General features: G+C 34.9%; 1 protein-coding gene across 1 annotated transcript in view; it reads right to left on the reverse strand.

Annotated features, from left to right (window-relative positions):
- Positions 1-10,453, reverse strand: part of LOC142345658 (uncharacterized) — a 73,042-nt gene extending 62,589 nt beyond the window's left edge. Inside the window, exons 1-3 of the mRNA XM_075397855.1 lie at positions 10,030-10,453; positions 329-416; positions 1-85 (exon numbers count right to left, since the gene is read on the reverse strand). The exon at positions 1-85 is cut by the window's left edge and continues 391 nt beyond it. Of these exons, the coding sequence (XP_075253970.1) occupies positions 1-85; positions 329-416; positions 10,030-10,253 (397 nt within the window). The 5' untranslated portion in view covers positions 10,254-10,453. The remainder of the gene's footprint in view (positions 86-328; positions 417-10,029) is intronic.
- Positions 10,454-12,810: the final 2,357 nt, after the last annotated feature.

The following is a 12,810-nucleotide window of genomic DNA, read 5'->3' on the forward strand; positions in this document are numbered from 1 at the left end:
TGTCAGTTGAAGTTGTTGATTCTAACAACACTGGAGTTTTTTCTGTTTGGTGATCGCTGTGCAAGACTGCATCAGGTATCAACACCTAACGCAAACACACCTCACTATTAAAAGGAAAAAATCAAAATAAACCCATAAAAGAAATGATGAGTTCAGCTTCGGAAATCTAAGCTTCGGAAAAAGACACCAGAATAATCACGTTCAACCAATTGCAAAATTAGCGAACGACTGGGATTCTCTTCATATCAAGAGCCTTTCAGCGGTTCATCGAATATTACGAACGCAAGATGAGACGCTATTGTATTCAATAGAAAAGATTCAAACTTACCTGTGTATTGTGATTTGTATGGAATAACACCCTGGATCTCGGATTCCTCGGTAGCCCAGCCAGAGGGGATGGTGCTAAACCAGCACAACTAAACAAACGAAAAATAAAGTTGAGGAAAGAAACATATACCACCTAATGTCGGACGAATGACTCTTCAACTGCGGTCGGGGCTAAATTTCATTGTTTCCTGCTTCAGCAGGGGGGGGGGGGTTGTAGCGTGGAAAAATTCTCTAAGGGGCTTCAAAGGCTGTCATTAGAGCTTATTTTAGACAAAACTACTAAAGATTAAGAATGAAATAATAAAACCAGTTTCGCGCAAATTGCTCTTAAACGACAGGCGAACGGGTGACTTTCTCAGTAGGTAGGATTAGGGAGGCTAGCTTTAGATTAATTGAAGGGGCGTGATGCAAGCAAGGATGAGTGCACGGGGAATCAAGAGCGCTACGTTAAAGGTGGCTCGATGTGCAGGAGTGGAGATTGAGTGGGTAAAGTGGGGGAGGGGTTGGGGATAATCCAACTCTCAGAACCGCCCTTCACACCGTGCATTTATGTCTCCAAAACAGCTTCGGTGAATCAGCCAAACTTAGACTCTAATCAGCCCAAAAGCTTCTAAGAGAACTTAATAAATAAAAATGCCACAGGACTAATATAATTGCTAAACTTCGTCGTTTGAGATCAGTTAGAAAACTCGCACCAAAATATGTGAAAAAAGACATCAGAAACGCAATTCATTCAAAACTCAAGGAATCAACGAAAAATTAGATTTGAATTGAGCTTGACGTCCAATTGTTGCAACATAAATCTTGAGGACGATATCAAAACATAACCAGAAGACTCCGAAATCTACTCGAAGTAAACATTCCCAGCCAAATGTTACTATCTAAATGAACTAAATTGTTTTCTTAAATTTACTGATCTTTTTACGGATCAATTTTAGTAAGGAAAACTGAGGAAAAACAAAAGAGAAAAAGACAATCTGATCTTAAAAGGCTCCGACTTCAAACCGCTTATTCTCAACAGATCTTGTAATACAAATTCTGCTCAATCAACAATGTGGTGCATAATAGAAATAGTGCAATTTAAGTTCCTATGAAACCAGTAAAATAAAAAGAAGAAATTAAAATCAAAATCTAACTTCAATAACTTTTCTGAAAACAATTGTGTTCAAAGTATGAGTCTATTGACCAAAACATCGTTCAAGGAAATCTTCTTATACTACCAATGAACACCGACACGACCCACTGAACAACAAAAAACGCCAGCAAAAACGAATAAAAACACAAAATTGCTACAACCATTTCAATGAAAACTGGTCAAACAAACTTTCAAATTTAACACTTAGAAACATATCCAATGCAATAGTTCAGTTGAAGAGGCGATAAATTATTAAACTCTAAGCTTAAACAAAAGAATTAAGCAGAAAAAATGACCAAAAATAGATCAATTTTTGTTATCAAAAACAACTCCTTAATAGTAATTTAGAGACAGAAACCCTTTAGAGGCAGAAACCCTTTACATCGTGAAATTTATTTTTAACCCGTGGGGTAGTGTACGGCATGGGGTAAGGGATATGCTGCATGGGGTGAAGTCCAGCATTGCAATTCATAATATAAAATCGAGAAATGCCCAGCAACGTAATGTTTCCGATCAAAAAAACGGCCCAAATTGGTAACTGGAATAAACTAAACACCAAAAAACATCCCAAAACAGGTATAATTTATCTCAAAAATTATCTTTTTGTCTTATTTAGGGAGTTCCCGCGTCCCTCTCTCCTTCTTTCTATACCTAACCTACTATGAATCTGGCATTTGCATTTCTTTCTTGGGTTTTAAAAACTTTTTTTATCGCTTCAAACTTTTCACCACTTTTTCTCTTCCTTCTTTCTTTGCCTTTTCTTCTATGCATCTCTTGATAACTATTGTTGTTTGCAATTCATTTTTGTTGTTCTGTCCCAAAATTGGATCAACGACTTTGACACATTTTTTCAAAAAACAACAATCTTGCATCAAAGCGTTTCAGCAGAGCACCAATGTAGATTGCGATGTTATCAATATTGTTATTCTTTGAAAAAAATCGAGTCAAAGTCGTTGATCCAATTATGGGACAGATCAACAAATATAAATTACAAACAACAAAAATGATTTGTCGAAAAATAACAAATAAAACTACTCGCTTTTTGCTCCTTTTTTCTGTTTTTCTCTTCCTGTTTTCCTGACCTCCTATTTTTCTTTTTCTGTTTTCCTGACCTCCTATTTGTACTCTTTTTTTTGTTCGTGGCTCTCTTCATTTGGTTTGCACACTTATAATTCTTCTGTTTAGGTTGCATTTAGAAGAGCTTTCAAGTTTTCTTTTCTTTGTACCAATCTGGCATGTAATTTCACTAGTGTTGAACGTAGTTACTTTTCGGTTGTTTGTTGTTATTTGTTTTCTTAAGCTGATATTTTCTTCTACAAGTGTTTGAGCACAACAGGCAGCGGAGTCAAACTTGATCTATGACTTCATCTCTCATTATTGGGTTACAGGCTTTCACTTACATGATGACAACTAGCAACCCTCGACCGCAATTTTCAGCTCACTGCACGATCAGGTAGTGATTACGTGACTTGGCCAAAATTAAATACATCGACAGTTCAATTTCTTGTTCACGCACGTTTTTCACTAATCTTCTCTAATACAACAGCTCCTTTGTCAACACTTCAATCTTCTTGCTACTTATGTTTAACGCTTTTCATGGCAGATCAACGGGCAAACAAGGCTGCAAGAGTGTCAGAAAAAAGCAGCGTAGATCTGGCCTCAAAAAGATAAAAACAACAGACCCAAAAGGGAAAGTTCAATTTTGATTAGGAGTCTGTATAATTAAATATTTCTTCTGATATAACTCAAATAACCTTCAAATAGATAAGATCGACACACACAAACGACCTTATCTCCCTGATTTAAAGTAAACAGTAATTTTGAGAAGCATTTTTGAGAGTGAACTTAAGGAAGCAAGGAAGCGAATGAACTAAAACTTGACCCTCTAAGAGTGGAAGACGTCTCTTTAACACACAATAAGCTCAAACCTGCATTAAAGAATGAACAAAACTCAGATTTGAAGCAATCGTCGTGACCTCAAAAAGGTCGTAAAAAAATCTAACGAAAAAAAAACAATTCAAAATTGCATCAAAGCGTTTCAGCAGAGCAGAAACCCTTTACATCGTGAATTTTACTTACACCCCGTAGGGTAGTGTACGGCATGGGGTAAGGGATCTGCTGCATGGGGTGAAGTCCAGCATTGCAATTCATAATATAAAATCGAGAAATGCCCAGCAACTTAATGTTCTCGGGCATCAGAAGTTTACCCTGTTTCTCAAGAAAAGGTGTTCCGACCAAAAAATGGACCAAATTGAAAACTGGAATAAACTAAACACCAAAAAACATACCAACACAGTTATAATTTATCTCAAAAAATTATCCCTTTTCTGATTATTGTGCTCAATCATCATCAAAAGGTCGCAGCTTACATTTAAAATCCCAGTCTTTATTTCTCATTTCGCATCTCCGTTTTGTTTTTCTCTTGATTCGTCCAATCTTGATAACTCTTTACTCACTGTTCACTCTCCCCTGCTCATAATTTCTCTCCTCTCCGACCTTTTGCCTTCTTTAGGGAGTTCCCTCGTCCCTCTCTCCTTTCTATCCCTAACCTGCTATGAATCTGGCATTTGCTTTTCTTTCTTGGTTTTTAAAACTTTTTTTATCGCTTCAAACTTTTCTCCACTTTTTCTCTTCCTTTTTTCTTTCTTTTTCTTCTATGCATCTCTTGATAACTCTTGTTGTTTGTAATTCATTTTTGTTCTGTCCCATAATTGGATCAACGACTGACACAATTTTTTTCAAAAAAAAACAATCTTGCATCAAAGCGTTTCAGCAGAGCATCAAAGCGTTTCAGCAGAGCAGCAATGTAAATTGCCACGTTATCAAGATTGTTGTTTTTTTGAAAAAAGTCGTGTCAAAGTCGTCAATCCAATTATGGGACAGAACAACAAAAATGAATTACAAACAAAAAAATTATTTGACAAATAATAAATAAAACTTCTCGCTTTTTGCTCCTTCTTTTTTGTTATTTTCTTTCTCTTCTTTTTCTGTTTTCCTGACCTCCTATTTGTGCTCTTTTTTGTTCGTTGCTCTCTTCATTTGGTTTGCAAACTTATAATTCCTCTGTTTAAGTTGCATTTAGTTGAGCTTTCAAGTTTTCTTTTCTTTGTACCAATCTGGCATGTAATTTCACTAGTGTTGAACGTAGTTACTTTTCGGTTGTTTGTTGTTATTTGTTTTCTTAAGCTGATATTTTCTTCTACAAGTGTTTGAGCACAACAGGCAGCGGAGTCAAACTTGATCTATGACTTCATCTCTCATTATTGGGTTACAGGCTTTCACTTACATGATGACAACTAGCAACCCTCGACCGCAATTTTCAGCTCACTGCACGATCAGGTAGTGATTACGTGACTTGGCCAAAATTAAATACATCGACAGTTCAATTTCTTGTTCACGCACGTTTTTCACTAATCTTCTCTAATACAACAGCTCCTTTGTCAACACTTCAATCTTCTTGCTACTTATGTTTAATGCTTTTCAGGGCAGATCAACAGGCAAACAAAGCTGCAAGAGTGTCAGAAAATAGCAGCGATATCATTGTAGATCTTTGGCCTCAAGAAGATAATAAAAAACAACAGGCCCAAAAGGGAATTTTCTCTTCTTTTGATTGATTGCTGAGATGTTCTATTTTGATTAGGAATCTGTATAAATAAACAATTCTTCAGTTAGCTGCATTCAAATAACCTTCAAATAGATAATGTCGACACACACAAACGACCTTATCTCCCTGAATTAAAGTAAAAAGTAATTTTGAGAAGCATTTTTGAGTGAACTTAAGGAAGCAAAGAAGCGAATTAACTAACACTGGCTCCTCTAAAAGTGAAAGACGTCTCTTTAACACACAATAAGCTCAAAATTGCATAAAAGAATGAACAAAAATCAGATTTGAAGCAATCGTCGTGACCTCAAATGGACGACCACAAAAATCTTGACGACGCAAAAAACAGAGCGACAAGTTCTGAATTAAAATTCAAGGAAATGAACAAACTGAAGGTCAGATAATCAGTCTCCTTACAAAAACAGCTTTTCAACAAATCAAATACCAATGCCAAAAAAACATTAAATAGATTAAATGCATTAAATTAGAGGGCCAATGAAGCCTATGAGAAATTATGTGCAGAACAACAATGAAAACCACAAAATTGATAAAATTCATGAGAAATTTGTTAAAACAGTTAAGTATGAACTAGAAACGACATAATAGATTTAAAAAATAGGACTCATTACAGAGCCAGTAAGAACTGTTATTAGCGATGCTACGTAATGGAGCAATAAAAAAGCGGGGAAACCATTATAAATGTGAACATAAGTTGGTGTCAAAGTCTTTAAAACAATTATATACAAAAAACTATTAAGTAGGTTCAAATATGACTGATCAGAGAACCAGAAGCCCATCGTTAACAAGACTGAGCAAAAACAACAAAAATAGCTAAAAGGGGCGAAATTTAAAGTGACCAAAGTTTTTCGAAAAAAATCGTGTCAAAGTCGTTGATCCAATTATGGGACAGAACAAAAATGAATTACAAACAAAAATGATTTGTAAAAAAAAATAAAACTACTCGCTTTTTGCTCCTTTTACTACTCCCGCGCGACTAAAAGCACTAATTATAACTGACTTCTCATTGACAAAAAATGACGAACTCATTAAGATCACTATACATCTAAGCAACGTCATTGGAAAGAAAAAAACAGTGTGACTTTCTGGCATTTCAAACCAAAAAATTTGTAGCAAACAGATCAGGCCGTTAATTGCCCCGATTACTAATTATGTATTAACACAGCTCATTATGGGTGAAAGAGCACGTCGGGTGCAAAAAACACTCAATATGGAGGATAAGAGAATATGTAAAGCGGAAACAATTTTCAAATAGACCAGCATGACAGTCATCTCTAAAGAAAAATAATATATAGCTGCATATTTGAATAATAAAAAGCTAAATGGAAATAACCGAAAACGAAGAATTAAGCCAAGCTCTCTGAACTCAACATTAAGTGCTTATATGTCGAATTCTTAGGAAAACGTTTTTATAGGGTGTCACTGGCGCGCGCTCGATGCACTAACTGGTACATGGCTTCCGGATTACATCCCACAGCGTATGAGAATTATGTCCATGTACAGCGGTACGCTAGGTCTCACAACCACTCGATGCATTGAAAAACGACGTATTTGTTTTGATGCATTGGAATACATTGTAAATTAAAAAAGACTATACACTGTCGCGATGGTAACGGTTGACAATGTATTATTTCAAAGGATTATATCTATTACAATTTTCGGCTTGCTTTCGTGTCCGCTTACTTTGCGTTCATCGAAAATAGGATCAGGGTGGTTGGTGCTTTCACAAAAAATATGTTTACGGTTGACAATTACAATTAAAAAATGTCTCTCATGTCAAACAACGCTTAGATCATTATTGTTCCGACCCCATTTGTGGGGGAGGAACTATATACTCAAATGGGTACTTTTTGTTGAGACAATTTTGGCCGATCGATATATTCATCGTAGAGAAATTAGAGTGGTATCATTAAAAAGCTTGTTCAGCGTAGAATTCGAAACTAAAAAGATTTTGAATTTCGTTTTTTTCGATGAATTATAGAGGATTGAACTTTTGTGTGAACACTGGATATTTAACATGGTTTTGTTCACTTTCAGTGTAATTTTTCGTTAAATTAAGATATTTGTTGTTAAATTATTAATTCAAAATTACATTTCAGCCACAAAATGAAACAATTTTGAGTTCCTAATAGACGAAAGGCGCTAAAAAGAAGAGTTCTGGTCTCAACAGTGAAGTTTACTATAAAAAAAATTGAATTCCATTAGAGCTTTTTTAAGAAAACATTTCATATTTTTGTTTTCTTGGGTCACCTAGAGACTAGTCTTTTTTCATATCTGGGTTCCGTTAAAGAAAAACCTGATTTACAGTCAAATGAAACCCAATGAACAAAATTATTTGTTTCCAAGGAATCGCGTGATTTTTTTTGGCTTCGATTTTTTTTGTAATTTTAAATGTAATTTTTATTTTCATTTTGAAGTTCTACTAAAATTTTGGAGTCCTATGGCATAGTATTGTTGACTAACAGTGCAATAATTTTCGTAATGCGCATTAAGTGAACCTATCTAGGGCTTTCAGTGGACAGCTAATGGCTGTTAAGACCTTAAAAATGATTTTTCGAGAATTTTTTTAACATTAACCGATAATAAACTTATTTTCGCGAGTTTTAAGTCAGCCTCAGTAATGACCGGACCCCTCTCCTTTCTACTGCAACCAAAATTATTCTGGTTAAAGGTTTTATCTTCTAAATATCTGTTATAGAACTTCAACGCAAAAAATTTTTAAAAAAATTGAAAAAAAAATTGGATATTTTCCTATTGTTGGTTCCTCTTGAAATCTAATCACTTCATCCTGATATTGATATCTCCATTGGCTTGGAAGAGATTCTTAGTGGATCATGGATAAAATTTCCAAGGAAAAGCTTATGATTTAAATGGCTTCGACACTCTTTTTCGCACTTTTTTACCGAACTCTTCGTTATTGCCTGTAGTTGTTGTTTTTCATAAGACTTATTGTGATGTCCTAATGATGCCCTATGCCTGACAAAAACACTTGTCCTACAATCGAGGCATATTCTCCAACTGAGCGCAAATAAAGAATTCCGTTGTAAGCTATTGAAATTAGTGGCTGTTAAGGCTTTAAAATTAATTTTTTTGAATTTTTATTGAAAATTAACCAATCCTAAACTTGTTTTCGTGACCTGAAAGTCAGTCTCAGTAATGACCGGATCCTTTTTTTCTACTTCAACCAAAAATAATATAGTTTTGCGGTTTTATCTTCTAACTATTGGTGTTATGACTTCGATGCACGAGTTTTCATAATTCTATTTCAAATTTTTGGATATTTTGTATTTTTTGGTTTCTATTGGAATCTTCACATATTATTCTACTATTGATAGTTTCAATGGCTTAGAAATCAAGTTTAAAGGATCATACATAAAGTTCTCAGAAAAAACTGATGGTATAAATTGCTTCGACATTTTCTTCTCGCACTTTCATAGTTAATTTTTGGATTTTGCCTGTAATTATTGTTATTGTCATAGTAAAGGACCTAATGTAATGTCTTGTTCATGACTTATGAGTAACAAACATCCTTTTTGCGTCATCCAGGCATAACTTTGCGTATTCATTAGCTTCCGTTGAAAGCTACTGAATTTAATGGCGTTGGTACTAATGCGTACTCATTAGCTTCCGTTGAAAGCTACTGAATTTAATGGCGTTGATACTAAGGGTTTGCTCAAAAATTTCGTGGTTTTAAAGAATTTGTTCATGTTTATTGATTTACTGGAGTCAAATTTTTAAAAATGAAAACCCTATTGCTGTTAAGAATCAATTGAAAGCAGAAAGGTTTTTACTGAAAAGTTCATTTTTCAATGGCTGCGACACTTTCTCGCTCAATTTTTTTTTTGAAATTTTCAATTTGCTTTTTTTTCTACTCTTTAGGTAGCCGTAAAACTCTGACCGGACCATAAGCTTGTAATTGAGGAAAGAATGAATAATGTAACCCGAAGCAGTCAGTTTATTGCGAATAGTCTCAAATTTTATGATATCATACATTTTTCATAATTTTAAGGATTTTTCTATGTTTCAGCTTTCATTGTTCTTTTCGTCAATTTGTAACTTATTCTCGTCATTGAGAGGTCCCATTCAATTCCATGCTTTTTAACAATTAACATGCTTACTGGTATTATGACGTCACTGATGTTTTGTTTGTCAGACAATATGCGTTTTCGTGAAAATTTATGTGAGTGTTAAATTTTTTCTCTTCCTTGAGCACAATCGCGTAATAACAGATCCCAATGATTTTCAAATGTGGCCAAATTGACTTATTTATTCATTCAGTATAACTTTAGCTGAATTAGTATAAATAGAAATTGAAATAAAAATAAATAACTTTCAGATAAAAGCTAATAATTTTAATGACTTCACTAATTTGTTTTCGCAAAGTTACTAAATTGTTGTTCCTATTTTTTTTAGTTTTTCTGCATGTTTAGTCCTTTCCTGTGGCTTAGTCTAACCAGAGACAGTTTCTATTGTTTTTATAACTTTTCAAAAAATTTTTCAAGAATTTTTAAGACTTTTGAAATTATTTGGTTTAAAAATACTGATTGATTTTTGAATTTCGCCTAATTATTTCTTTTTTGTCCACTTTTTACCCAGTCTTGATGAAGAAAAATCCCATCTGATGTGAAGTAAGAAAAAAGTACATTTGTGTAGTTATTGTTTTGTCTGATTGTAATTTGACGTTGTTACTAGGTGCTTTTAGATTAAGATATTGAGTTTTTGTTTTTGATTTTTCTAGTTTTTTTTCTCGTAGTCTGTTCAATGGCAGATCTCGTTGTAATGAGGCATGGCATTATTTAGTTATTAGTTTGGTTAAGTAACAATTTTTGTAAGTCAATGTAAGTCAAAAGACAGATAAGTCAAAAATGTAGATTGGGGCGGGTCGGAACATGTGCGAACGCACATTAACGAGCCTCCTTGTCACTTCTAGATTTGAATGTCAATATACCTGGTCAAATTGTGATTCAATGTTGATCCCAAAGACTCTGCACTGCGAATTGAGCGAGGGGAGCGACTCATCGTCCGAACATCCACACATTTTGCTTCACTAATCACATTGGATCTGTTCTGATGAATAGCAGCCGAGGAGCGAAAGCCATTGTTCTCCTTGCCAATTGGAGTCACGCAAGTGTTAATCGCCGTTCTAACAGTAATAGATGATTCCATATCCATTTCTCCAACAATGGGCAAAATGACACCGGTTAGAGACTAATTATGCCAAATAGAAAAGAGATGGATCTGTTAGCCGTGATATTGGATGGAGACATTTCCAATTTGATGGGTAACATCTATTCTGCAGCTGAAGCTTTTTTATATATGCGATATTTCACAGCTGACGACAAATCAGCTCAGCTGATCTGCGACAACACAAAACACCTGAAAATATAATATTCCAAATATTCAGCGACTATAATTTACAAAAAAAAACACGGTACTTTGAATCTTAATGATCTCGAGAGAATTCGTTCAGGCAAAGCTCATTCCGTAATTTTATAGTACAACTGAATTTTGCAATTTTGCTTTGAATGTACCTTAATTGGCCAAAGGTTTCCTTTGCTTAAACCCAAAAACCGGAGCTCCAAAGATGCATTAAAATCTTTGTCCTCATATTGCTCACATATTATTTCTGTTCGACAGAAAACAATTTAACAAATCTCTACGAAGACTAGCAGCAGCACATTAGAACACGTTCTATAACAATTCAAAACGAAGAGCTGCTGTTTTTATTATAACTGCCCATAATTTCATTTACATGTATTATTTTACCTTCATCCATATGTGTTGCACCCATATACTTCAAAAGGAAAAACAATACGAGCACATATTGCATCACATTTGAGGACATCCAAAAACGTCCAAACTAAGCGTACAGTTTTGCCAGAATAGAGAACTCTAAATTTTATCCAAAGAAATAAGCTGGTTGCCTATCTAATATTGCAGTTTTAACAAGATGAAACCTAACAGCGAACTCAAATACGAGCATTGCGTCAGAGAACATGACGTCTGAACAAAAAAGGTCAAGGTCGCAGAAAAATACGCCCCTTGCAATCTTACATCAAACAATTTCGATAGTTCTGCTAGGAAAGTAATGGAAGCAAGTAAATCATTACGTAACATTGATTTGATTTCGTTTTATTTTGTTAAAATTGGGATGAAAAGCCGCAAAGTTACGGTGGGATTGGCACAAGAACAGAAATTGACTGTTTGAGAAAAAAATTATAACATAACCGACTAACGTCGGGCGAATTGCTCTCAAACGACCTGCGAGCGGTTGACTTCGTCAGTAGCTGGCCACAGTTTAGTGAGGCTAGCTTCAGCTTGATTTGACTCTACAACTTTTAGTTTTCTAGCCCTGTAAAAAAATCAAATGAAAAACTGATATTTTAAAAATTTTCAAAATATTGCAGAAATTAAAAGCTTCAAAATTTCGCAGTGAAAATGCTCAAAACTATTCTTTGTCTCTGGAGTTATGTCAAGTAACCCATCTGCAAGACTTCAAAAATCTTCGTTGGCCAGTAATGGTCGTTAAACTCACGAAAAGGTAAAAAAAATCAAAAATTTTTAAAATACCAAATTTTAACAAAATCTTGCTAAAATTCAACATATTAAAATCTTCAAAACCAATTTATTGTCTCAAGAGACTATCAAGTATCCGTATTTCAAGCTTTAAATAGTTCCACTGGCTCATAAAGATCCATTAACTTGGAACATAAGAATTTTCCGACAATTTGAAAAATTAAATTTTATCAGAAAATTACTGAAGCTGGAGGCATTAAAATATTGATAACCATTCCATTAACACCATGAAATATGGGACAGCCTAACATCAAAAAATGACAAAAGTTTTAAAAAGCTTGAAAAAAATTCAAAATTAGTATAAAATTGCGCGTTTTTAGCTATCGGTTGTTTGAATGTAGCCACGGAACAGAACCTCTAAGAACAGCCCTTCACACCATAAGTATAAATCTCCGAAAAAATTTGAGCTGAATCAGAGCTGAAAGGCTCTAAGAGCACTTAATGCCCGCTGGGCGCTACCTGTTTATCCCGTTTTTGAGGACGAAAAGTCAAATGGTCAGACGAAAAATCGGTCAGGCGAAAAATCGAAAAAAAGACCGACAGGCCTGATATAATTGCAAAGTAATAAAGAACTTCGTTTGAGAGTAATTATTAAAGAAGTTTGTGCTCAACCCTTTTTTGTATATACGTCTGTCCTTTAAGAAACTATCAAAAATTAAACCAAATTTCAACTACTTTTTTAAGATTTGAACGTAGACTTTCTCTGCTGCAACTAGTAGACAATTCAGCCAAGATTGTGGCAGCGAATCTTCTTGTCTCGTATATATCGATGGGTGGACAGTGTGGTGGGGGCAACAGCACAGGTGGTGGGGGCAATAGTGGGGGGGTCTTCAACTTCTAAGAACCGCCCTTCACACCATGGGTATAAGTCTCCGAAACAAGTTGAGCTGAATCAGAGCTGAAAGGCTATAAGAGCACTTACTGCCCGCTGGGCGCTACCTGTTTATCCCGTTTTGAGGACGAAGAGTCAAAAGCGTCAGACGAAAAATGGGTCAAGCGAAAAATCACATAAGACCAACAGGACTAATATAATTGCTAAAAACTTCGTTTCAGAGCAATTAAAAAGAGCATGCTATTTTCATTGGACTTCGTAGTTAGGCACACTACTGTTACTTCACGATGATGCATGGATTGGTATTAATGGCAACATACA

Source organism: Convolutriloba macropyga, chromosome 9 (genome assembly GCF_964194025.1).
Source record: "Convolutriloba macropyga chromosome 9, txConMacr16.3, whole genome shotgun sequence".
In the NCBI taxonomy this organism is placed as follows: Eukaryota; Metazoa; Xenacoelomorpha; order Acoela; family Convolutidae; genus Convolutriloba; species Convolutriloba macropyga.